The following is a 25,798-nucleotide window of genomic DNA, read 5'->3' as shown; positions in this document are numbered from 1 at the left end:
CTGATTTTGGATTTAGAGCCTGTTGTGGATATTACCTCATATCAGAAAGGCTGTTATTCAATAAGTTCTATGGAATAAAAAGCGACACCTTTTACCCCACCGTGTTTGTTTTTGTAGCATTATTGCTAACAAAGAAACCCCTGATTTTGCCACGGTTTGCTCATTTGGGATCATGTCGAAATAGAGTTTTGTCCAGCAACAAAAGATATCACTCATAATCATCATCATCCTGCCAGAGTTACTGAGAGTTATTTTTATTTTTTCTCACCCATGAAGACGAGTCAGACTGAACACGGCAAGAAACTAACACTTCAAATTCTCCATGATTGTAACGTCTGTAGGCCAAATACTAACAAAAATACTAAAAGGTCTTCAGTGTGACAGTGTGGTATGGACAATATGGTTCTCCACCCTGGGCGGCATCACCCCTGTGGGTCACATAAACGCTTGATAAAAAAAAAAAAAATCTCATCTAGTCAACAAACAAACGGTAGTCCAAGCTTAAGCCCTTAGAGAAAAAAATAACACAGCGACTCATTACACTACACAACAGGAAATGTAATAAATTTAATTCTAGTGACGTATTGTAGTTTGTAAATTATATGCTCCATAGGGTCCAAATTGTAACGTTCTGACTCAAATTTAACTAAAGGACACAGATTCTCATCCGACGTGAGCCACGTCCAGCACAGAATCGTGGACTGACGAGTGGGTTACCTTATGAACGGCATCGACTCATAGAACCGACGTAGAATTTGGACTTGAGAAAGTTTCGTTGTTACAATGAGAATTTAAGTTTGATCCAGGTTTATACGTTGTTGTTTTATTTTAAAACAGCAAAAACCTGTTAGAAAGCCGAACCTTTAATTCTGAGTCAGACATTAGCAACCAACATGGCTGTGTGGTTGCCAGAGGAAAAATGTTTACATGCCAACCTTTAGGTTCATCACTTTTCAGCAATATTCTTTCACAGAGCTTAAGAAAAAAAAAATACCCTGGACTAGTTGAGTAAATACATTTTAAAAAGTGGTTTGAATTTGACATATTTATCGAAGTGTCTATTTGCTATTGAACATTTAAAAAAAAAACAAAAGACAGCATTCCTACGTACGTTCTGTAAATCTATGGGGAGTGATGGATGTCGGGGGGGGGGGGGTCCAGAAGGAGGATCTAACCCGGGGCCACATTCATTATAGAACCACCACTGAGCCGGTGACGTAGAACTTTTCACCAGAAAACACAATGAAGATGAAGAAATAATGGATGATCTTTATAATTTATGCCTAAATTTGATTACAATTCCAAAGGAACCTCTGCTCCTCCCTTTTCTTTTCTTTTTTTTTTTTTTGGAACCATTTCAAGCCCATTTTTGAGCTTCAAGAAACGAGGGTCGATCCATGATGTGACATTACTGAAAATGGTTTTTATTGGCTCATTTTACACTGAATTGATAGAAACATGTCCATGAAACAAAAATGGTTCCAACATTTAAGAAAGGCATATTTTGATCATAAGCACAAACAGAGTTCTGGAAACAGAAGGTTATCACAAACCGACCAAATGGGAACAAGAGTGTTTTCCGCTACACAAAAACATCCTATAGAACAGGTTATAGTTAAGTCAGCTTCCATGAGTATCCCCCTTTTTTTGTTGTATTTTCTTTACTCATCATTATTGTTATCATCACCATATTTTGCTTTTGACAGCACATGCAGTCAAGTCATCATCCAGATTGTCCTGATTCCTGTTAGATTTAGATCATCTTTCTCTCTCCGATGGTAGGCGACGAATTTCAGTTGCCAGTCTTTGAAACCTCCAAGCACATTTTTATTATGTATTTTATTATTTATTTATTTATTTTTATTATTTTATTTTTTTAATTTTTTTTTTTGCTTTGGCACTTCCAGTGTGAAACCCTTTGGCCCTTTGGCGGCAGGAGGAAAAGTGGAAATCTGCAACCTTGTTGTGCTCTGAAGCGTCTCCAGAATGTGCGTCCTCAGAAACAGACACGGGGCGAGCGAGTGTCACCGAGAACCAAATAAATACCGAGCGAACCAATAAGTTAATTTAAATAGACAAATAAATAGACAGAGAGGCCACATGCGAAATAATAACTTATAGCTTTGACCGGAACCAGGCCTGTGGTTGATAAGAGGCCAGCAGGCCTGATGGAGAGAGTCTCTTCTCCTCATATTTGTGGAGGGGGGAAAAAAAAGTCAGGTGCCTGCAGATTCACAAGTATCCTGGGTTTTTTTTTTGTTGTTGTTTTGCTTTCTTTGTTGTTTTGAATGCAAGAGACCTAAATGCAGAAAGAAAAATCTCTTCGGCACTAAGTGAAGCTCATGGAGACTGTGTGCTCCAGCGCTTTGCGACGCAGCGACGCGATGCTCGTCCCTCTCCAGACGTCACTGTCCGGGGAGCTACACAGCTGAGGCGAGCCGGCCACGTTGGTGGGGCCGGAGAGAGACGCCGGGACCATCCCGGGAAACGTGGGCTGGTACAGGTGCGACTGCAGCCCGGACCCGTTGGACGACATGTTGGACAGACCCATGGAGTTGGGCGGCGGCCCCGCGCCGAGGCTGCACTGGGACAGGGACTGCGCCATGGCCTGCTGGCGGCCCAGGGCGGGCGGCAGCTGCAGCTGAGACACGCCGGGCATCCCCGCCGTGGCCCAGCGGGTGTCGTTGGCGTGGAAGGAGCAGAGGCTGTCGCCCATGGCCGCCGCCGACGGGAACTGGGGCAGGCCGTGGTGCGTGGGCAGCAGCGTCCCCGGCGCTCGGAACACGTTGGTGGTCTTCTTGCGCTTCTTCCACTTGGCGCGTCTGTTCTGGAACCAGACCTGCGTACAGAAACAGGCGATGGTCAGTCAGGCGGGAGGTGGCGCATTGACAGGTAGGGTTGCCATGACATCATTGTGTGATCACCACAGTAATGCCAACAAGCAGCGATAAATCAGTCGAATGGGAAACAGTGCTCGGGGTCAAATCGCCGATTCATACCCAATACTGTACCCAGGAGTATCCACTTCATATCTCGATCTTTTCATATGAGAAACGGTCAATTATAACATTTGAGGTAAGAAAAATAACTCTAACCGACCCCAGGTAAGTACTGTGAGCCCACATGAGAATTGTGCATGAAGATATATATATATATATATATATATATATATATATATATATATATATATATATATATATATATATATATATATATATATATATATATTAACCGCGATTAATATCATTTTAATCGAAAACCATATATCAACAAAATAAACATCTTCTGTCTGGGATTAAGAGAGTAGAAACATACAAGATTGAATAATATCAACAGTTACAAATATATGAGCAAATATATATTTGCTTATACTAACTAAACGGCAACAACTGCAAACTGATCTCAGATGGGGATCCTTACTTTTTTTTCCCCTACACAATATTTAATAGAATAAATCAAATTTGCGCCCTAATTGTTACTTTGGTCGCAGCCGACTTTCCATGGCGCGCGCGCTCGCCCCTAACAAAGACAATATTCCAGCAGAGATCAATAGTTTGTTCTGTATTCCCGGAGTCCTTGGGCTGCTGTAAGCGGCAGACGAGCCTGTGATTAATGTGGAGATTTGCTTGAGAAAGCGGGCCGCGGTAATAAGAGCGGGACCATCTCGCTCCCGGCGAAGCCAGCCGTGAAATCCGGCCTGAAATGCATTACACTTTCGGCGTGGAGAAAAAAGAAAACGCAATCTCTCATCGGGTCTGAAAAGACAGAGTGCTCTGCTGTCTGCGCGGCGCCGCGGCATTAAGACGTGCGGCGCGCTGACAGGCCCATCGCTAAAGGCGCGGCGCCGCCTTCCTCCGCTCCCTCGGAGCCGCATCATTTCACTAATTCTGATTTTATGCAAATACTCCAGACACCGAACGGGCCTATCCAATCATAATAATGATTATTAGAGTATTATTTCACACGGGAGCAGCTAAAGTGCAATTGCACTATGCGTCTTTATTTTTGTTTTTTGCTTTCTTTCTTTCTTTCTTACTCAGTCAGGATTTTTGCAGAGTCGATGTTCGAATAAACCGCTTAGACAAAACGCTGAGGGAGAGAGAAGGGGTGGGGGGGGGGGAGAAGCAATAGACGGAGTATGTAAGCAAATTATAGAAGAACTTTGAGCATGACATAAATTCAGAACAGTTGAAAGCTAATATGTGCTTGATCAGCAGCCATTAAATGAGTGTAATAAAGCTGCTATCAGCGTCCGGGTCCCTGTAGATCCATTACACTGGATGGGCAGGAAATGTAGGCCAATCTTAATTAGGCTGAATGAAAGGCAGAGACGCCTCGTCACTGCAGCTCGGTCTAAAAATAAATACATAAGTAAACAAACAAAACGAGGGTTCATATATATTCCTCGGAAGCGCCAGTTTTAGATATTGGTAACGACGATCGAAAACAAATGGTTCGCGTAATTTCTCCGTACACGTTTGCGAGCCAATGTCTCCAGATGAAGTAAACGAATAAAGCTCCAAGGCGTAAATTTGTCATTATTTTTTTATCATTATTGTTGCTGCAATTGTTATCATAGTTGATATTATTGTTGCTGTTAATGTGACTACGTTGGAAATGATCAATATTATTATACGGGCTAAATCTGTGCAGCTACAATAATCACTGCAACCAGCCGCAGATGTTGCCATAATATATATATATATATATGACACAGCTGTTATGAAAAAAATAAAATAAAATAAAATGAGTGAAAATTAAAAAAAAAAAATACTAATAGTAAAACATTAAAAAGCCCTAACTTTAGTTGAGTTAAAAGCAGTAACCTTATTTTCGGTTTGGATTTATTTTTGTTCATTTATTTGTGTGAATTATGATAGTGAATTTTAAAAAATCTGCAGCAGCGCTTATGTCTATTTATGCGTTATGTTTCCGTTGTTGTTGTTGTTGTTGTTTTTTTTGCCTCGTCACATGAAGTAAACATGAAGTCCTTTTACGTGTTTCCTGTTGCAAAGGAACACGGTGAAATGTGGGACTCGAACCTCTCGGTGGGTGACTTTAAGTGATGTGAGATGATGATGATGATGATGATGATGATGGTGATTGCATCACGAGTGGTAAAACGAATGAAAAGCATGATCGTTTCCTTTATCACAGTTTTTATTTTATTTTATTTGTATTTTTGGGGGGCGGGGTCCTTTTTTGCTTTAAATTTCCCTCTAGGTTACTTTTCTACTGTTACTCTCAGCAAAAAAAAATAAAATAATAAAATAAATTAAATTAAATCCGGAATGAAATGATTCTCTATAGCGGAAGACTTTTGACTTTTTTATTCTATTTTTGATTTTCACCAATAAACACTGCTTAGACAAACACGCATTATCTATCAAAAAAAAAAAAAAAAAAGCGAACTACAGCGCTTGTTTTTGACTCTCCGTAAAATCATTTGTTTGTTTAAAGCTTCTTCTTTTTTCTCTCTCCCAGAAATGTACACGAGAGGTGGAATAAAGTAAAATAAAATAAAATAAAATAAAAAATAAAAATGTTCTTAACGGGGCCCACCTGAACTCTGGACTCCGTCAGGCCGATCCGCAGTGCCAGCTCCTCCCGCATGAAGATGTCCGGGTAGTGCGTCTTGGCGAAGCTGCGCTCCAGCTCGTTGAGCTGCGCCGGGGTGAAGCGGGTCCGGTGCCGCTTCTGCTTCTGGCTCTGCTGCCCTCCGGACTGGTTCGGGTTGTTTCCGCTGCTGTTGTTGTTGTTCTGCTGCTGCTGCTGCTTCTCCTGCTCCTTGCTGTTCACCTGCACCGGGTTGGAGCCGCCGCCGCCGCCTCCGCCGCCGCCGCCGCTGATGTCGTCACCGGGGAGCATCGTGGCTCCTTCCACGCCGTCCGGACCCAGCTCCCCGGAGTGTCCCGGGTCAGGTCCGCCGCCCCCGAGCCTGCACTTCAGAGCTTCCCTGTGGCCCAGGAGCTCCGCCGCGGCATCCTTCATCCCTGCACACCAACAACCAAGAGCAGGTGAGATTTTTTAAAAAATTTTTATTATTATTATTTGTTTTTGCACCGATGAAAGCCCTGCTAGAGAAGAAGACAAAAAAACAACAATAGTTAGAGGAAAAACTGAACATGCACAGAAATATAAAACATTACAAGAGAAATTTGTTGAATTATATATAAAAAAAAAAACCCTGATGCGTTATTATATGTATTTTTGAAAGAAAAATCAGAATCGAATGCATGCATTAAACCATCCAGCACAAACAGAAGAATTAAGTACAACTATTTACCATGCACACTGCAATCTGCTCCTTAAATACGCCTTCGCTCGATTCGATCGCGCCGAGTTCTTAGGAATTTGTTAAATCAAATTACAGCGTAATGTAATAATAATAATAATTACTTTTCCAATGAATTAGGCGAATTTAGCTCTATTCTGGCACATTACGGCGTCATAAGGAGCAAATTGGACACATTTTTTCTGAGCTTGATTTAAGATTAGAAGTTCCTCCAGCTTACAGTAGAGTTGGAGACCGGAGTTTGGTGACGATAACTCACCGAGGCGAGCATCCAGGAGGTCGGCGTGAGAAAGCATTGCGCACCGCTCCAGGGCGAAATGCTATTCCCACACACGAAAAAAAAAAAATAAATAAATAAATAAATAAAAAAAAATAAAATAAAAACAACACACAAAAAAAAAATCTCTATGACTTTAACCTATTTAAGAAAAAATATATAGCCTAAATGAAAGCAAATTCGGTTTGTGGTTAAAAGGGAGGTTCGTTGCATTATAATGTAGTTTAGAGGAACGGGGAGGCGCTTAGCGGCGGAATGAACCCATGAGCTCCTCCAAACGAGAACCAATCAGAGCCGAAGCCCAAAGCATGTCAGCTTTAGCGCCAGACCCCGACTGCACCCCCCCCCCCCCCCCCCCACACACACACACACACACTCCAACACCACCTTCCTCCATCCTCCTCCTCCTCCTCCATCCTCTCGCTTCTCACAAGTTCATTCCTCCTCATTCCTGTAATTGGCTTTGATTTCTCCTCCAAATTACAGCCAATAAAATAACCTGATTTAATATCTGAAAGTCGAGGTTCGACCCGTTTGAGGAATGTTGGGCCACAGCAACATTTGTTTAATTGCGCGTGATGTCGCTTGTTTTGGTGTGTGTGTGTTTTTTTTGTTGTTATTGTGGGGCCACCGGAACAAGGTTTGGATTCATTCACTGGAAGGACAGAGCCACGTGTTCGCCTCATGTAGTCAACAAGGACATTTGTAGCTCCGTGAGGTCCAGCTCAAGCAAAAAGATCAAATAAAAATAATATATGCAACTTCATGCACTGTAAAAAAAAATAAAATAAAAAATAAATAATAATAATAACTTTGGGGTGGAAAATATACACAATTAATCATATTTCAACCACAACCAAATATATATTTAATGCAAAAAATAATCGTCTCATTGTAACAACACCCGTTCATTTCTTTTGTAAACAAATCCTACCAAAACAATTTGATTAGATTTTAACTGCTGTCAGTTCACGGTACGCCTATTCACAGCGCACTGATAAAACAAGCTTCACAATTTAACTAATAAAATTGGTGTAAAAATGTCCATCTTATGTTATATTTGAATCAAGATTTCCAAGTAGGAAAGAAAGAAATTGACACGTGAATAAATTCGTCTAATTTTAACCAAAAATTGACACGATTTTGTTTTAGACGTCAGTGTTAGCATTAGCATTAGCCCTGTGGCTAGAAACGCTAAAGCTGGATCGCAAACAAATCCCACCAAAACATTTTTATTCCAATTTAACTGCAGTCAGTTCCCTGTACACTGATTCACAGAGCACTAACAAAACAAACTTCACAATTTAGCTCATAAAATTGGCGTAACATTTTACACCTTAAGTTAGATTTGAATAAAAAGTTTCTAAGTAGGAACGAAAGAAATTGACACAGAACTAAATGAGTCTAATTTTAAACAAAAATTAGACGAAAAATACAATGAAATTAAGCACTAGTGTTAAGGCTAACATTAGCATTAGCGCTGTCGCTAAAAAACAGAAAGCTATAGCTGCATGCAGACTTACAGCCTACTGCCAAGACAGACTTTTACATCCACAGGTTTTATAACAGGCTGTATATTGGTGCAGTTGGTAGGACTGTCACATTACAGCATTAGGGTTGTGGGTTCGAATCCTGGACTGAGACCTTTCTCCATGGAGTTTGCATTTTCTCCCTGTGCATGATTCCAAAAACATGTCGGATAGGTTCTGAATTGTCCATAGCTCTGTACGTGTGTGTGTGTGTGTGTGTGTGTGTGTGTGTGTGTGTGTGTGTGTGTGTGTGTGTGTTGTCCTGTGGTGCGCTGGTAACTTGTCCAAGGTGTACTCTTCCTCTCGCCCAATGCCTTACAGCCTTAACATTTACCTGATGGACATCATGGAGTCGCACGTGAATGAGAATATTTGTTGTCTTAGTCAATAACGGCAGTCAAATTTTAATAAAGACGTTTATGTCTTACTTTTGAAAACAAATTCTTTTTCAGAATAAAAGCTTCATTTAAAAAAAAAAAAAGATATTTAATAGTCTCTAAAGTTCAATTTCATTTATACGAAAGATAGAAACTGCACACATGACTCAAATGTTCTGCACTTTACCTCTCATTTTCATCACTTTTGTACTGTGATGGACACAAAATGACTCATGGAGACCAATCAAGTGGGCTTCCTGTAATATTATTGATGCCAAACTCACAATGTTTTATCAAATAAAGATAAAAATAAAATAAAATAAAATAAAATAAAGAAATTTCTAAGCGTTATTTGGTGTAATATGTAAAGGAATTGTGTTTGTCAGTTGAGCCAAGACAAGTTTTCTGCTGCTCCAGCACTGGACCTGGCTACACTGTAAAACCGAATTTTGAAGGGGATGTGATAATAGCCAATAAAATTTGAAATTTGTTATTGCGTTATCTTATCAACTGTGGGAACAAACCTCAGCGATACATATTGAAGAAAATTTAACTAAAGAAGACAGAGAGCCACTTGTTGTTGGTATTGTGTGCTGTCCAGCAGAGAAATAAGTAAGGCCGATATGTGTTGTAAATATGAACTGATGTTAAAAAAAAAGTTATTCAAGTTAAAAAGTTTCAAAAATGAAAGTCTGTGTCCATCTTTGGCTAGAGACAGCGTTAACGCTCAAATCAAATTTGCTAGCAAGCGGAGCTTCTTAGCTCTGAAGGAACTGTTGCCAATAGCGAGCACAACTTAGCTGTTGTCAAGGAGACACATTATCACTATTTCAGTTGTTTCCTGCCGTCATCACAAACCAATTCTGATTTATGATTTCATTTTTTCGATTGAATGACAAACCGGATGAGCAAAGCCATGAGAATATTTCACGTAAACTTGAGTTATGACACTTTAGAAAATTTGTGGTGTTGTCTGTTGTGGCATTTAACTCTTAAACCTAACGTATGTCATTATTACTCAGAAATGTGAACCAAAACAGCTCCTAATGTCATTGATTCAATTCTGACAGTTTGTTTTTTTCAGTGCAGGTGGACGCCTCCTAACTGGACGTATCTCCCATTTCACTGTCCGCTTAAGCAATTAGTGTTGAAACTTTAAAAAAATGAAATAAAAACAATTTTAAAAAGTCAGGATTTTTGCTTTTTGAGAGTCTCTCTCTCTCTCTCTCTCTCATTTTATTATTATTGTACAGTACTTCGGTCAGCCTCGATGATGATTTAAAAGTGTTTTTCAGATCGATTGTTATGACCAACGTAATTGATGGACAAAATTTGCATCTGACGTCAGCACAAATTCTGTCCCCATTCGGTCCCGTTTAACAATCTGTTCAAATTGACTCGTTTTATGTGCACAAAAAAAATAAATAAATAAACCAAAAACAAACTTATTTTATGCTTCTAAATCAAATTGAATTTAATAATCCCAGTGGATTTGTTTTCTGTTTTTTATGCAAGCGCAAATCTATAGATGTGGACAAAAAGAAAGTCAGACATGTTGTAGACATGATGTCGGGAGCTTTCTTTCTTTCTTTCTTTTTTTTTTTTTTTTGTTATGAAAGAGCAGATTTATTTATTTATATATTTATTGTGCGCCACAATGGAGGCGTCCGAGCGTGAAGCCCGGGGTTCTTTTCTTTCTCCATCCGTCCAGGCTCCGGTTGCTGCTGCTGCTGCTGCTCATCTTTGATTTGTCTGCAATCTGGTGGCGCTACACGGAAGGATGGACGCTATTTAAAACGCCTTTGCGCTCCTTCCTGCCTCTTTTATATATAAAGGAGCAAGAGAGAAAGCAGCGAATTTGGACTTCTTTTGTTGTTGTTTTTGTTTGTTTGTTTGTTCTTCTTGTATCCTGTTATTTCCAGTCTGGTTTGCGAGGACGACATCGTGCGCCTTCTGCTATATTTATACAGGCAAATGGACGGATTACAAGCACCTTTATGCGCAAATATAACCGCCCAAGTTTTGTTGTCGTTTCCTCCCCCCCCCCATCCTAACAGCGATACCTGTGCACACGTCTCCTGACGCACCTTGCAACACGAGGGTAATTTAGATCCTTCGCGTTGCGCGATGATGGATTGCGCGCTTGGTTTTACGACGCCACACACTTTGCGCCGCGCTTTTATAGCTGTGAGTGACTCGGGTCATATTTAACCCGGACAACCAGAGAGCGGATCATGATGTGAGGAATAAAGATGCGTCTGCGGGGCAAACATAATAATAATAATAATAATAATAATAATAATAATAATAATAATAATAATAATAATAATTTGAACAATTATTATCTAAAGATAATTTACTTTCGAACGGGAACTTGATGAAGGTTGTAATTAAGGAAGGAATCGTGGACCTTCGCGATGTCACATTTTTCTAATATTATCGGACAAACAATCCTCGTCTTGAAGTCAACGCGGTGCGTCTCTGTGGGACGTTTGGGTCGTTTTAGGCTTTCTGGAGACGAGGGGAGACTTTTACACTGCTAACACAAACTGTTGGATCTTAACCAATAAATAATATATATATATATATATATATATATATATATATATATATATATATATATATATATATATATTTTTTTTTTTTTTTTTAAAACCCGTCTACATATGGTAACATTTAAAAGAAAGATCTGAGTGGAAATTATTTAAATAAAATCCACTCGGGAAAATAAGAGGAATTCCAAGCAAATTTGAAAAACGTCTCGAAATTAGATTTGTGGGAGGAATTTCCTTTGTATTTATTTTTACCTAAGAGTTTCATTTATTCTTTTCACAAGTAGCTCAGTTGTATTGCAAATAAGTTAGTTTTGAAATATTGTAGTGTAACCTGTCTTTACTGCAATTTTCAAGCTTCCTCTCAATCTAAGGCCATTCGAAATAAGACAAAAATATGAAAAAAACGGTTTTGTTTTTTTTTGTTCTCTCATCACCATCAAACTGTGTTTTTAAATACCTGCTGCCATATTTTCTGACAGATCGCTTTTGTTTATTATTAATTTATTGTATTTTTTCTTATGTTTGAGGGCTTGTGCCATCCTTTGACAAGATGCCACCCTAGGCAGAGAGCCATATCACTTCTATCAACTAGCTGGAACATCAATTCTTGGATCAGTACCAACTTTATTAATTGAAAATCTTATGACAGTTCTCGGTGCTTACCACTGTGACATCCTTCATCACAATACATGATACATAACACATTAGTCATATAGTTTTCTGCTGGACAACACAAAGGCCGAGAATGAAGATAAAAGTACATTTTATTTTCACCCACATAAAGAAAGTGCAATCTAAAACAGCAGCCGATGAGTCGAACATCATCACCAAGCCTTTCTTTTTGTCTTTGGCCGGGCTTGAACCCAGGACCTTCTGGTTACACAGACCAGAGCTGGTGCAGTTCCTGTTTCTCTCTCTCTCTCTTTGCAGTCCGTATTCACTCAATTAGAGATTTCTGAGGAGAAAAACAATCGATCTTCCATGTGCACCGTGCTCCCAGTTCAACAAATGAGATTCTTGTTTCATGCAGCTGATTTGGTGACAGTCTGGGGGATTATAGGAGGAATGAAGTTACCGTGGCGAGGAGGAGGAGGAGAGCTGCTGCCACAGGGCGCTGCTCCGAGCTGATGCGGGAAAAGTTTGACACTGACAGACTTAAAGGCGGAAAATGGGACAACCTCTGTTGTGGTAAAGTGACGGAAATGTACGGCTGCAGGCTTTTAGGTTCAGTGGTAAAGGTCTCCCGTCTTGTGTGAGATATCAACAACTCTACTGGCTCCACATTATATATATATATATATATATTCACATATATATATATATATACAGACCAAAAATTTGGACACACCTTTTAATTCAATGAGTTTCCTTTATTTTCATGACTATTGACATTGTAGATTCACACTGAAGGCATCAAAACTATGAATAACACATGTGGAAATATGCACTAAACAAAAAAGTGTAAAACAACTGAAAATACCCCTTATATTCTAGTTTCTTCAAAGTAGCAACCTTTTGCTGTGATTACTGCTTTGCACACACTCTGCATTTTCTTGACGAGCTTCAAGAGGTCGTCACCTGAAATGGTTTTCACTTCATAGGTCAACCTGCCCTGTTAGGTTAATAAGTGGGATTTATTGACTTATAGTCTGTACTGTATATATATATATATATAGTATTTAGTTAAAACTGGTCAAATGCGCTTTTAAAAGCTTAAAAGTTTAAAAAATGTAGTCAAGCGTACTAGTTTGTAAATTAATTGTTCAATAATAGCTCAATCCTAACTACATGTTGGTAATAAATGAACCTACATCAACAATATTAGACTTTAACTCAAGATTTACTGGTGTTTTTATTTGTTGCGTAACATACCCAGCAGAGGATAGCAAGGCTGATTGGTTATGGGTTGGACTGTAAATTAATTCAAGAAGTAAATAGAAATGTTGTATAGGAAATGACTGGAGCAAGTTTGGAAACAGCGCTAGGGGCTGATGCTAATGAAACATGCTGGCAAGTGAAGCTTTTTACCTCATAATTGCGAGATAAAAGGCTTTTTTTCCCCCACCAGTGGCGGAAATGCTTCTTCAAAATGGTAGAATTTAAGGTTTTTTCCATGACAACCAGTGTAGCTTTGCTATTTGCCTCATTTAAAAAGCTTCCCTTGCTAGCAAGTTCCGTATTAGCGTGAGCGTCGTTTCCAAGCTAGCTCATAATTTTAAGATACTATCGCATAAAATGTCACAGTTGGGCTTTCATAGAAAAAAACATAAAAAGCACAATTTTAGTAAAGTCTTGTGCTTAAATAACAAGCCGGTTTTTATATGTTGTTTCTTTTTAACATGGCGGTCACTCGCTTCATGGCGCCATAGCCAAGGAGGCTACAGGGCTTTGCTTATGACAGAGTTTATGTACAACTGTTTGAAACTTTATCCTTATAAATGTAAATTGGACAGATCATTCTGGATTGATAAAAAGATAATTATTTTTGCTCAGAAACTCTGCATTGTGCTTTTTTTTCTCCGCAGGACAGATTTCCCCAGCTGTGTCTGAACATTAAATCCAAATTAAACTGAAAAGTTAGAACTTAATTTGGGTAATTAAATAATTAAATATTTGGATGAATTGATCAAATTCAAAGAGTGTTGTTTTCTGGCGTATAGTTTAATTCTTAAGCTTACAATTTCCCCTGGTGGTGGAGTGCTGGAAGCACAGGCTGATAAATGAATGAATTATTGAGAGGATATATGGCCTAATTCAGTGAACACTCCGATTAGTTAATAATTATATTGGAAATCTCTATTAATGCTCAGAAGAGTAAGGAATAACTTTAAAAAACTGATGATCATTATAATTTTTAAAACACGGTTAATTACGCAATGTTTTTAAAATAAATATAAAAAAACGTAACTTCTTACAGTGTTTACATCGATAATCGTAGTTGACCAGAATGTCATTTTGACTTTAGGTTTTAAATATTTTAATACATTTAGTAACACTTTTTACAGTCATTGTATGGTTCTATTGTGGTTTCATGGTGGCTGCTCCATTCACTTATAGCATTTTTGCCAACTCTGGCTCTCCTCAGTTTATCAATTCCAGCTGTCCATGTTAAGTGACCGGATCAAAGTTTGGTTCCGTTAGCCTAAATTGGCCTGTTACCAAGAAACCTGAAAGCTGGATCTCATAATATGTCCCCCCCATCTGCTGCCTCCCCACCAACCGGGACCTCCAGCCCATGTGTTTCCAATCCGCCTTGCCCGCGGTCCCTTCTGGGTCACGCCAGCCGCAGGTGGAGCGCCCCGCCGGCCGCATCTCATGCCTCAATTAGCGCCGCTGCCCTCCTGCACGGACTCCCGATTAGGCCGTGAGTTATCCGAAAGAAATATAATTATACCTCCAAATAAAATAATCAGCATTGAAGAGCGATTTCCTTAACGAGACGGAGCGGGGTGGATGTCACGGAGTGGCGCCGCCTCATTAGGGCGGTAATGAGACTTTGGGGGTGATCCCGATAATTATCGAAATCTGCAAAAATAAGGATCAAGTCAAATGTAACCTTAATTTGTCTGGCAATTGAGCTCAGTTATTAGTATGACTATTTAGGAAGGACTCACTCAGCGGTAATGTAAGGTGTCGTTATTTTTAAGGCCATTTGAATAATAGATGGGAGAGAAGCAGGGGACGTTTCGTCATTCATAAGTAACTGACAGGGTTTCCCAAAGTGCTCTTGTCTTTATTGTAGGCATCAAGACACAATCCAGTTCAGTGTGGTTAGCAGGAACATACATGCAATTAAATTCTTCCAAATGCTTAGCTAAGTGGATTAAAATAATAATAATGAAAAAGAAATGAAAACCTACATTAAAGTTGGGAAAAAAAATACCTGACAAAATACCTCTAGGAGAAACTTCACAGTGCATATTTGGGCTTTGATTTGTTAGAGATCATTCTTCACCGTACTTTTTATTTATTCAAAAACAAAAAGGCTAAACAAGAGAAAATAACATAATCTGAGACGACAGAAACTTGTCCCAGAGAAGGCAAAACATTCAAATTCATGAAAAGTCTCAAGAAAATGCAAAAAAAAAAAAGCCTTTCGAAACGTAATGGACCGAAAGTGAGCGTTTAATAATCAAAAACGCTGAGAAGCCCCCTTCGCTCCGTGGTGTTCATAAACAATATTTCACTGTGTTCTTATGGGATTTACACACAGGAGGAGTTGAACAAATGGAGGTGGGAGGCATTAGGAGTAAACAGCAGAAACAATTACATCAAGAGCAAGAAACTTTGAGGGGATTCTGTTGGTCTCTGTGGTTCTGAACAAGGCCTGGAGAAAAGGGAATGGACATTTAAGCCGGCGAGAATCCAGCGGCGAGAACAGAAAGCCGGCAGAAATTATCCTTCAAGCTTCACTGAGTCCAGTACTTTCCTAGCTTCTTTGTACTCCTCTGATTCGGCCAGATCCGCTTCTGTTTCCTGCGCGCGCGCACACACACACACACAACACACACCAACAGGGTTATTGCCACCACTGCATTATTCCTGACTTCCATTAAAAACATATACAGAATTAATGTTTGTCACCATCATTAGGAAACTTGTTACTGGGAGCTAAAACTAGCAGGGCAGAAGTCGCCGGGAGGGACGTCGCGACCGCAAAGCCGTCGTTTAGTCGAGTGCGTTCCGAGTTCCTGCGGTGGTCGCCGCCGTGACGGCGCCGCTAATGAGCTGTGATGAGCGTGTGCACGTCTGCCTCGGGGAGGACGGGTTCTAGGAGAGGGGAGGTTGTGACTCACACCTGGAGCCGCCCGGCTGCTGCGCCGCGCTAATTGTGCTGACCCTGAGCCGCGCATGCTTATGTTTGCTTCTCGCCGTATCAACTTAAATCCCCGGGGGTTTGGCCGCGCTCTCCGCTTCCATTGTCACACCCGCACACGAGTTCATTAATGCAACGTGTGCTTTCTGCTCATGTTAAAAAGTTCACTTTGTTTAAAGCAGCGAAGCGGCCGCTGAAGTTCGCTTTCCGAGCAGTTTGTTGTATTTGAGAAGCATATTTTATCTCAGGGTGTACCGATTGGGAGTTTTCTGGCCGATCGCAGATTACAGATTTTCAGAAAGCCTGACCTGCCGATTCCGATTTTGTCCGATACTGATTTTTATGGTCTAAAATGTCACTAACTACAATATGGAAGTTGCTGAGTTGGCAACAGTGGGATGACCATTGTTAAATACAAACTTGCAGACGTGGCCTGGTGTGCGGAGACAAAACTTTCAAAGCGGAGCAGAAGAGGACAGTGGCTTATTTTTATACGCTTGCAGAGAAGATCGGTGGATAAGACTGGCTTCACATGCAAGAATCAGCAGATCAAAATTAAGAAAATTGGGGCCAATTTATCAGTGGTCTGTTCTATCGGTGCACCCTGACTGTAATCAACATGAAAATGACTGACTGGCAGTATTACATTACTGCTCTTTCATTGGTTTATGGAGCTGAAGCTAGTTGGATTGTATGAGTTGTGACAACATTTGATTTCCCTTTTGGGATAAATAAAGTATTTATGACTTGAATTCTATTCTATTTCGTTTAGATTCTACTCTACAACAAAAATTTTTTTACAGACACTAAACAAAACAATGAAAAGATGGATAAAAAAAATCCTCATAAATTACCTTTAAGTTTGTAGTTCTAATGTGGAGAAATTGCGGGAATAAGATTAGGGTTTCCCAATAATTTCTTTTTCCCAGACCGAGTCAAATTCAGAGTAAAAAAAAAAGGTAAGACACTGTAAAAAAGTCTCTTACCACTTGTTTTTTTACAGCGTCTTACCACATTTGTCGATATTTGTTGAAATCTCGACAAAACCCTTGTTTGACCAATCCTTCTCAAGAGTAAGTAATCTTTGTGGACTGGGCTGCTAATGGATCTTTATTCTACCTCGAAAAGCTGGCAGAAAAATCAGTCTAATATTTTTATACAATTCCTGTTTTTAAACTCTTTGTGGCATTATAATAGTTTCTACTGTTTCAAAGTTGGTCAATGTTTCATTTGTTAAGGTTCTAAAGTAACTCTAAACAAGTGGGTTTTTAGTCCTGATTTAAAGGATCTCTGTTTCAACTGTTTTGCAGTTTTCTGGCAGTTTGTTCCAGATTTGTGGCACATAGAAGTTGAATGCTACTTACTAGCAACTGAAGCAGGTCTGCGTGGGCTACAGTGAGGCGGCGGCGGCAGTCTGGCACCATCATTCTGGACTCCTGCAGCACCTCCATCTGCACATGCACACACAGATCACATCAGTCTCTTCCATCTCTGATTATAAGACCTTAGATCTGCTCAAACTGTCAATTTAATACAAGAATTTCTTTCAAATTGTCGTGAAACTTTCCCTCCAATGTCTCGGCCTTTGATCTGAACAGCTAGGTACAGCTAGGTACAGGCAGACTGATTGGCCGGGCTTTTGGAACACGGAGGGGAATGTCTCCACTGTGGAGACACCTTGAGGCGAGGGTGGCGCTGATCAGCGGAAGTGCAATACAGTCGAGTGCTAACGTGGAGCGCCCTCCTATAAACAGCAGAACAGGCCATCAGACACACTTCTTCTTGACAGAAACTTCCTCGCCAACCCCGCTGCGGCGCCGCAAAGTCAAAAACAAGCCGGACGAGTCATCTAGGTGCGACAGGGCGAGGCAGGCGAGTGGAGCGACGCTGGAACGAGAGGAAAGTCACGGCGCCCTCCCCGGTGCGGTGGAATGATCCCATCAGGACGGGATGAAGACGACACTTAAAGCGTATTGATTCCATTAAAACATAAACCTCTAAGTCATCCCGCCTCACAAACCTCTCAACTTCAATAATCCATCTGGCCTCCCAATCCAATCCGGTTTAACACCGACTAAGCCTGTCGCTCAAAACTGCGACAAACCCAACACAAACAGAATCTTTGATACGAGCTCAGCTTTCGTTTCTGAACCACTGAGTCCCACGCTGAACAGATGACTTCTTTACATCGTTTTAAAACAATTAAAGGAAAACAGGTAAATCACACATAAAATCTTACTTTTCTCACGAGTAAGATTTTATAACGACTGAATTTAACATTGCAATAACAATATTAGCTGCTATGAAATCAGAGTGGTAAGATTGCAGGTTTCAGGCCGATCACTGATATTTAAAATGCCTGATCTTCTGATCAGTGATTTTTTTTGCCTGAAAAGTGGCTAAATGTGGCAACAAAGGAAATAAATCAACAAATAACAAATAAAGCAATACATAAAAGCTGTAAGAACATGATCAATATCAGTATTAAGTCTGATAGAATATTCTAGAATTTCACTGAACTCCGATTCAGAACCGCACGGCATTGTGGGGGATGTAGGCAGAGGAAAGGCTTTCGCCACTCACCTTCTCACAGCGAGCAAAGCAAGGCTGCTGGCATCAACTAACTCATTCTGTCTTTGGTTACCTAGCAACAACCTGTTGAGTAACTTACACAGCAACAGTTTCAGGTTCACAACCCTGCCTCATAACCGCCTAAAAATGAAAATAAAAACAATTATGGTGTGGAGTGAAAACTGGAAAAAACAGGAAAGGTCTCACCACCAGTTAGGCAGTATTTCAGATATGTAAGACAAATAAAGCCCCAACCAATAACTATTAGGGTCAGAACTTTAGCAGGTTAATCTCAATTAATTACATACATTTTAATGTGTTAAACATTTTAACACAATCACATCTTTTACACGCAAAAGTCCAGACCAAAAACTTTCGTATTGCGTTTCTGGTACGCTCGTAAACATGACACACAAGTTTCATCTGCAAACAACAATGGACGACGGAGCCGCTTCTCTTTGACCAGTGGGGGTTTATTTTTCCTTCAAAAAAAAAAACAATCAGTTTTTTTGTAGGAAAAGACAATTGTGTGCAATTAACGATTAATATTTTTAATCTAGTTCCGCCTGTAAAAATGACTGATATCAACTAATATGAAACCCTTATATCGTGTTACATTCAAAACACAGCATGAGATTCTATGGGCCTGTAAACCGCTCAATTACAAACACGAGTCAGCAATTATCACACTGCAACAACCCAACATGATATAATCATGTCTGGGTCAGTTTAGAAAAACTCTAATGACCCAACTTGTGGAATTACCTCATTACACACTCAAATAATCAACCAAGAGATGTGAAGTGTTAAAACCAGAGAACCAGTAAAAGCTGAACACCTGTTTCTTGATGAGGAATTCATCCCCTCCCTCTGCTTTCAGGCGCTCCACTTTCTCCTCTTGCTCCTTTGCTTCGTTTATGTATGAAAGCTCCTCTTTGGCCAGCCTGGAGACAGACAAGAGCAGAGGAAAAGAAAAGAAAAAAAAAAAAAAAAAAAAAAAGAAACATGGTTTAAGGCAAAGACACTGTGTTGTTCTCGCAAACATCAAACACTCGAGAGACCGGATAGACTGGACCATGAAAGGCAGGCTGTGATGGTCACTTTTTACAGACTGGGCCATTAATCTTCATGCACTTCCACTGACTGAGGGGACACAGAAGGATCATCTCCCTCAGGATGCCAAGGTACACACCACAGTAACAAACTCCTCTCTGCTGCCGAAAGACCTGCTAACTTTACCCTTTGACTTAATAATAAACATTTGAGTTTGGACAAGGGGTGGGCATTTATCGTATTGTTTATTGCGGTAAGTTTCTTATTGCGATAACCATTCTGAGTTATTGGCGTCACGATAAATTCTAATTAATGGTTTTTAAACCCGCCCAAAACTGTCGTATTGCTGAGATTCTTAGTTTTACTATTTTCTCCACTGTTTCGTCAATGAGAGTAGAGGTGGGCATTTGTTGCATCGTTTATCGGGATAAATGAAGATTCTGATTTATTGCCATCACGATAAATCCAATTAATGATGCTTAAACGTCCGGATTGTTGGAATTGTTCATTTAAAAAATCTTCTCTACTGTTTAAAGAGAATATCAATAAATATCATTGGACTTGGAAATATGATTAAAAGTAGCTACTGTGTGCAATTTAGTGATAAAAATTACCCGTCTCTATGTGACTGGTGTCTTAAACATGCATATTATAAATGGGTATGTTATTCAAGAGAAGTGTTGCTATGATTGGTCTGCCAGGCAGGCACAGTCATACAGTTAGTTTAAAAAGTAGTAATAAATAGTTCTTATCGTCGCTTTTGTCATTATAATAGTATCAAAATATCGCAATAAAACGTCAAGTTCATATCATCCACCCCATATCTTATTGCAAGGTGCTTTTTTATTAAGATTTGATTCAATACTTTCTAAAAAACACGTAAAAAATTAAGCTTATGCTGCATGATAGAACCTTTTAAATACAATCAAATGCACCTTCATAATCACCACTAATAACACTGGTGTTATCACAACCAATGCTGCAAGTTAGCAAGACTGAAAAGTGTGTATGATGACGGGTTTTATAAAATATGAAAGCAAAATATATCCCTTACGTTTGGCAACCATTACAGTACAGCTGGAAGAAGACCAGAAACCCACTGTTTTAAGAAAAAAAAAAAAGATTAAACCTGCTAACTTAGCAGGTTTAATCAAGGAAAAACAAGCAGACACATGGCTAGCTTAAGGATGGCTCAAAGGCTTTAAGAAAAAATAATTATATAGCTCCACAAGCTAAACATCACTTGGAATTGAAAAAGTAGCTTAACCAACAGCAGTTTTTCTAAGTGGTACTAAACAGCCACATGTAGAGCCTGCACTTGTTCATTTATTGACAATGACTTGAATAAATTGTTGCAATATTGGTGGAGTGCAGCCATGAAATGGTTCATAAACCAAGACAGAATAATGATATCTAAACATTATCGACCCAACTCAGTCATTTCTGATGTTGACGTACCTGACAGTGATGGAGCAATTTGTTTTTTAAAGGCTCTTCGAGGCTCGTTTATAAACCATTTAAACTGGTTTTGAATTTGTTTTGCCAACTTGATAAAGAATGTGTCATATGAGGGGTAATGGTGGCATCAAAAGTTCAAATATTTCTAATAAATTAAAAGTTCAACAAAATAACTAATTTTCACAATCTGTTTCACCCGTTTGGGACGACCACGTCTAAAATGGCCTACAAACGACTCCATTCTTGCACTATTTCTACTTTTGATGGACCACATTCTGGTAAGTCATTAATGAACAAGATAAAAAGCAGTGGACCCAACGACGACTCCTGTTGTGCCCCATAATTGAGAAAAACTCAACTTAGTTAGCATCTGATAGGTTAGTGTTGAAAGCTTTCAGAAAATCAATAAAGACAGCATCGACAACAACACCTGTACTTACCTTGCAGTTCCTGTTTCTGTTCATTTAAATCAATTTCAGAAAAATATTTTCATTTTAAATGAAAAACGTCAATCCTTTATCTGTTTTTTCCCCTCATCAACCGTCCATAGTAACTGCATTGTACTATCCAGTTCACATCTGAACGTTACTAGTTGGCCCTTTTAATTCATCTTTACCATCTCACCCACTCACTCCCACACACTACTACTCCTTTTTAATGATTAATTGATGATCAATTCAATCCCTAATTTGGACCAAGTCAGGTGGTAAATGGGCCTCCTCTCATTGACTGGTAGTGAAAACGGGCTTGAGTACATTGATAAATTTTGATTATTTATCAATTACGGGCCAAATGGAACTAAATCTATTAAACAGGTTCAGAGCCTGATTGGCATAATAGAGTTTGAAAATATCGCTATTGGTAATGATTTCCATCTAATTGTCTTTTTCCGGCTGCGGCCGCTCGTCGGAGTGACAACACAAATTTCATTTTTCATAACATCAGCTGAGTGTAAGTGAGTAATCCTTCATTAGTCAGTCACATTACGGGGGAGCCTCGCCTCCGTGCTGCGCCGCTCCTCGCCTAACCAAGGAAGCCAACAGCACTCTGTCATATTTTACATCAATTACCCCTTATCGTAATGCGCTTCCATCAAGAAGCTTTTAAACAGGCACCATATGTAACGCCGCCGGCTGTCTTCCGCCCTCGCCGTCTTGACGCGCGGTGAGTGATGTCGTCTGCTCGGAGAGGAGAAGGTGGCACGCGGAGGAGGAAAAGATGGAGGAAGGGAGGCTGGGATAATTTAAATAAAACTGAAGGACAGTCTAATAACAAAACGTCCATTCCTCCTCCACCTTCCAGACCGGATGTTAATTTCTTATTTCTCACAGACTTGGGAGCGCAGTGTGAATGAGGGGTGGGGTCGTGGCTGGTTTTAAATAGACCTGCCACCACGGGCTTAATGGAAAAGGCAGCTCTCTGGAAAATAGGAAGAAGAAAAAAGAAAAAGAAAAAGAAAAGGGAATTAAAGCCAACAGACACACACATTTGGCCGCCTTCTCTGGCACTGTATTTTTGAGCCGTGGTGTAGTCTCTGCTGCGACCGGAATGACAAAGGCAAATTACTGTTGTCATTTTATTAAGGGCATCCGCCTCGCCAGGGCCAGGAAGGCGCTGTCTGAAATGTTGGGGGGGGGGGGGGGGGGGGGGGGGAGAGACGGCGCAGGAAGTGGGGCCCGGCTAAAAGAGCAAGGCAGGCTTTACCAGGAGCCCAAACGAACGAAGAGGGCGGAGGAACTGAAGACGGAGAGAGCAGAGACAAATAATTGTGTGTGCTTAAACCCAGTGGTCTGATTAAAGGGTCATGTCTCTCAGAGACACTTTTGGTCCGGAGCGATTGGAGATTTAATATCTTCTGTCTGGTGCTGAGAGAATGTCAAAGCTGGATACAGTAGGAAGGGACAGAGACCGCTCAGTGAGACTGCGCTGCTGCTTCGCCTCCAATGGTTGCTCGTCCAACATCCTCCGAGGAAAATTATTATTATGCAAGTCTGCAGGACCCTGCTGGTAATCTAATCCGAGTCAGAAACAATCAGTAGCATGCTGCACAAATCCAATCAACGGCGGGGAATTAGAGGTCTGCCTATCAAAAGAAATACACTTAACTAATCAAAAATACCAATACACTGTTATTATTATTGTTTTCTCATGAAACCTACATCTTTTTGTTAGCTTTTTTTTTTAAACACTGGTACATCTGGTTATTAAACTTATTTTTATGTTTGCCCAAGAAATGTTTTTCTGAAATTAGATATATTGGTTATTGTTTCCTCCTCTGACACTAAGCATGTCCAATTTTATTTATTTTTTTAATCCAAAATGCATTAAGAGATAACACAAAAATTTTACTGGACAATAAATTATCCTGGAAATTATTGCGATAGACGATAACATTGTATTGAGACCATTTCTAAGCAACGTATTGATAATGGCACAATAATCTCAGCTGGTCCTTCACAAAGATTGATAAACTTTCATTTTATGAAGAACACTTTACATTGGAACTGGAAGATATTGTAAATATTTTTTTTCTTAAATAGATGAACAAAACGATCAGAAACAATAAATAAAACCCCACACAACCGAAGCCATACATTAACTACAAAAATGTGCACGAAATTTGCCTTTACGTGAATTCAGAGAATATGTGGCACCATTTGCAGCCACATTGAATGTGTATGTTGTTTAGAGATTTCTCTGCAATAAGAAAACCATTAAAGCATTTATACCCATAAACATTAGTAAGACTGGAGATAAATGCATCCAAAAGCGGTTAAGTATCCAAGTAACATAGTAATTACACAAATAAAACTTGAATTTTGGGAGATATTTGATCAATTATGTCATGAGTACGATGCAATTACAGCAAGAAATAATTTCCACTCTCTTGTTTAATAAATTTACATCTGATTGGACGACCTTAAAAAGGAGCCCAATTCAAGCCGTTTAACATGACATGTCAGTCCTAAGCAAGGAAAAGTCTGACAGATAAAACTCATGATGCAGTGCGTTACATAAACAAGACAAATAGTTAAATAGTAAACTCTACTGTATGTGTAAAACTTATTTGTGGAACATATAAAAGTATATTTGCAAAAGAATTGTAAGTATGTGTTTAAAATTTGATCAGATATGGATTCATTGTTTCCTTTACTTAACTGTGGACCTTTGACCTCAACACACGACTGAATATTACCTAGCAACAGAATACTGCTGTGTTGAGAAGATGAAGCCGCTTGGTTCTATTTTCGCTCATAACGTTTGTAGTTTTCATTATTATTATCATTATTATCATTGGTTAAACATACATTATCAATAACAACCGAGTGCAACCTATTTTTCATTAGCACAGCCAAAATTAAAACAAATAGCGACAAAGCAGTGCATCGCAGAGACAACCCTGCATTCGCCATATGCTAGCAGGTTAGCTTAGCTCTAGCTTTGGCACCTCGAGGTTCTACACGCATTTTACCAGTTCATTGTTTACAGTCGACGTCTCGCCTTCACTGTCACTCTGTGCGGTTAGAGAGAGTTGATAAGATACTTCCTGGTGCCACAAATTAAACTCCAACAGAAGCAAACTAAAGAGAGCGCCATGCTAAGCTAGCAGCGATTCGTCATCGGGATACACGAAGAGCACACGCAGCAAATATTGCACCGTGTACGGCGAGAACTTCCTGTATGACTTAGCCGGTTAGCTGACTAGCACTAGCCTCGGGGTTGCTTTCACGAAACCTCCGCCTTCGCTAACTAGATCTTATTTAAGTATAGCAAACAAAATACCTCTTCACGATGCCCGTTTTAATTTTGATCTGCCGAATTATTGGCTCCGCCATGACAGTAGAAGATGAATGAAATTCGTCGCTGTGTGATCCTCGAGCTAACAGGAGCAGGAAAGCAGATGGACTTCAGGGATGACAAGCTGCTCACAGAGAAGTCGATCCGCGGAGTAGATTGTTATTGAATTTTCAGGTCTGAATGGCAGGTCGAGTGAGAGCCCTATCTGAGTGAGCTGGTCTGTACCTCACTTGATTTCAAATAGATCTAACAATGATTTGCAATTTATAGACGCTTTGTAAATTATTATATTAATTATATTAATTATATTATATTATCTCTGTTGATAATTATAATTTTTAAGACTTTACCACTGCAACAGTGCCAGCAAAAGAATTTAAGAAAGAGTTTAAGTTAGAGTTAAAAAATCAGTGGCAGGACTTTAAGATTATTATTTCATGTTCACAGATTCAATCGAACTGAGTTTGATCTGTTTCGCACAAAAACTTGTTTAACCCTTTCATGCATAGTGGTCACAGTGGACAGCTTTCTAAAAGCCATTTTCTTGTGCTTCCTGTGGATTTTTACGTTATAAATGCACACAGACCACTGAAGTGGACACTAATGCATCATAAAATATACCATCAACTACTGGCTATCAGCTGCAAATGCAAGAAATTATTTTTGTTAAATACAATATGGCCGACAGACAAAAAAGCATGAGAACCGACCAGGTCCCTCCTTCTACTGTAGACGACTCTTGCAAGTAAAAAAAATATTGTGACATCAGATAACCCCTAAGGAGCAATACTACTGATGTATTTTTCAAATAACAACTTTGTATTTGGACAAAATTACAATTGATCACATAAAAATAAAAAATAAATAATTTTTACAAAAAATATTTCCTACCTTTTTTATGCCTTAAGAAAAAAAATTCTGACACAAAGGATCATAATTCATGCATGAAAGGGTTAAAAAAAATGTGTGCGTCACGATGGTAGAGGAATTCTAAGGCAAAACAAAATTGGTTCTAAAAGTGTCAAATCCACACCACACTTTTAAAATGTTTATTTATACAAAAAAAAGT

The 25,798-nt window shown here is 39.5% G+C and overlaps 2 protein-coding genes across 4 annotated transcripts; both read right to left on the bottom strand.

The window, feature by feature from the left end:
• Positions 1-1,403: 1,403 nt before the first annotated feature.
• otpa (orthopedia homeobox a) lies at positions 1,404-6,701 on the bottom strand. Of its 2 annotated transcripts, none has more exons than XM_028024591.1 (3): positions 6,516-6,701; positions 5,563-5,993; positions 1,404-2,839 (listed from the first exon to the last, which is right to left on the bottom strand). In XM_028024591.1, the coding sequence occupies exons 1-3, from the start codon at positions 6,589-6,591 to the stop codon at positions 2,330-2,332; spliced, it is 1,017 nt and encodes a 338-aa protein (XP_027880392.1). In that variant the 5' UTR covers positions 6,592-6,701; the 3' UTR covers positions 1,404-2,329. The 2 variants fall into 2 exon arrangements, with proteins under 2 accessions (XP_027880392.1, XP_027880394.1); XM_028024593.1 differs by having other exon boundaries at positions 6,555-6,700.
• Positions 6,702-14,745: 8,044 nt separating this feature from the next.
• On the bottom strand, positions 14,746-24,882 carry tbca (tubulin cofactor a). 2 transcript variants are annotated; one of them, XM_028026030.1, is made up of 4 exons: positions 24,715-24,882; positions 19,259-19,364; positions 17,214-17,300; positions 14,746-15,509 (listed from the first exon to the last, which is right to left on the bottom strand). In XM_028026030.1, the coding sequence occupies exons 1-4, from the start codon at positions 24,765-24,767 to the stop codon at positions 15,429-15,431; spliced, it is 327 nt and encodes a 108-aa protein (XP_027881831.1). In that variant the 5' UTR covers positions 24,768-24,882; the 3' UTR covers positions 14,746-15,428. The 2 variants fall into 2 exon arrangements, with proteins under 2 accessions (XP_027881831.1, XP_027881832.1); XM_028026031.1 differs by lacking the exon at positions 24,715-24,882 and adding an exon at positions 24,404-24,426.
• Positions 24,883-25,798: the final 916 nt, after the last annotated feature.

This window comes from Xiphophorus couchianus, chromosome 8 (genome assembly GCF_001444195.1).
Source record: "Xiphophorus couchianus chromosome 8, X_couchianus-1.0, whole genome shotgun sequence".
Taxonomy (NCBI): domain Eukaryota; kingdom Metazoa; phylum Chordata; class Actinopteri; order Cyprinodontiformes; family Poeciliidae; genus Xiphophorus; species Xiphophorus couchianus.
Note: the sequence above shows the minus strand (reverse complement) of the source record. Positions and strands in the feature narration are given on the sequence as shown.

Excerpts from the sequence above, each read along its gene's own strand:
- tbca (XM_028026030.1), bottom strand. The coding sequence starts at position 24,767 with ATGGCGGAGCCAATAATTCGGCAGATCAAAATTAAAACGGGCATCGTG. Across the intron at positions 19,365-24,714 it reads AAAACGGGCATCGTGAAGAG|GCTGGCCAAAGAGGAGCTTT; the intron begins GTATTTTGTTTG and ends GTCTGTCTCCAG. Across the intron at positions 15,510-17,213 it reads CAGACCTGCTTCAGTTGCTA|GAAACAGAAGCGGATCTGGC; the intron begins GTAAGTAGCATT and ends GCGCGCGCGCAG.
- otpa (XM_028024591.1), bottom strand. The coding sequence starts at position 6,591 with ATGCTTTCTCACGCCGACCTCCTGGATGCTCGCCTCGGTGAGTTATCG. Across the intron at positions 5,994-6,515 it reads CTCCGGTCTCCAACTCTACT|GGATGAAGGATGCCGCGGCG; the intron begins GTAAGCTGGAGG and ends GTTGGTGTGCAG. Across the intron at positions 2,840-5,562 it reads TGACGGAGTCCAGAGTTCAG|GTCTGGTTCCAGAACAGACG; the intron begins GTGGGCCCCGTT and ends TTCTGTACGCAG.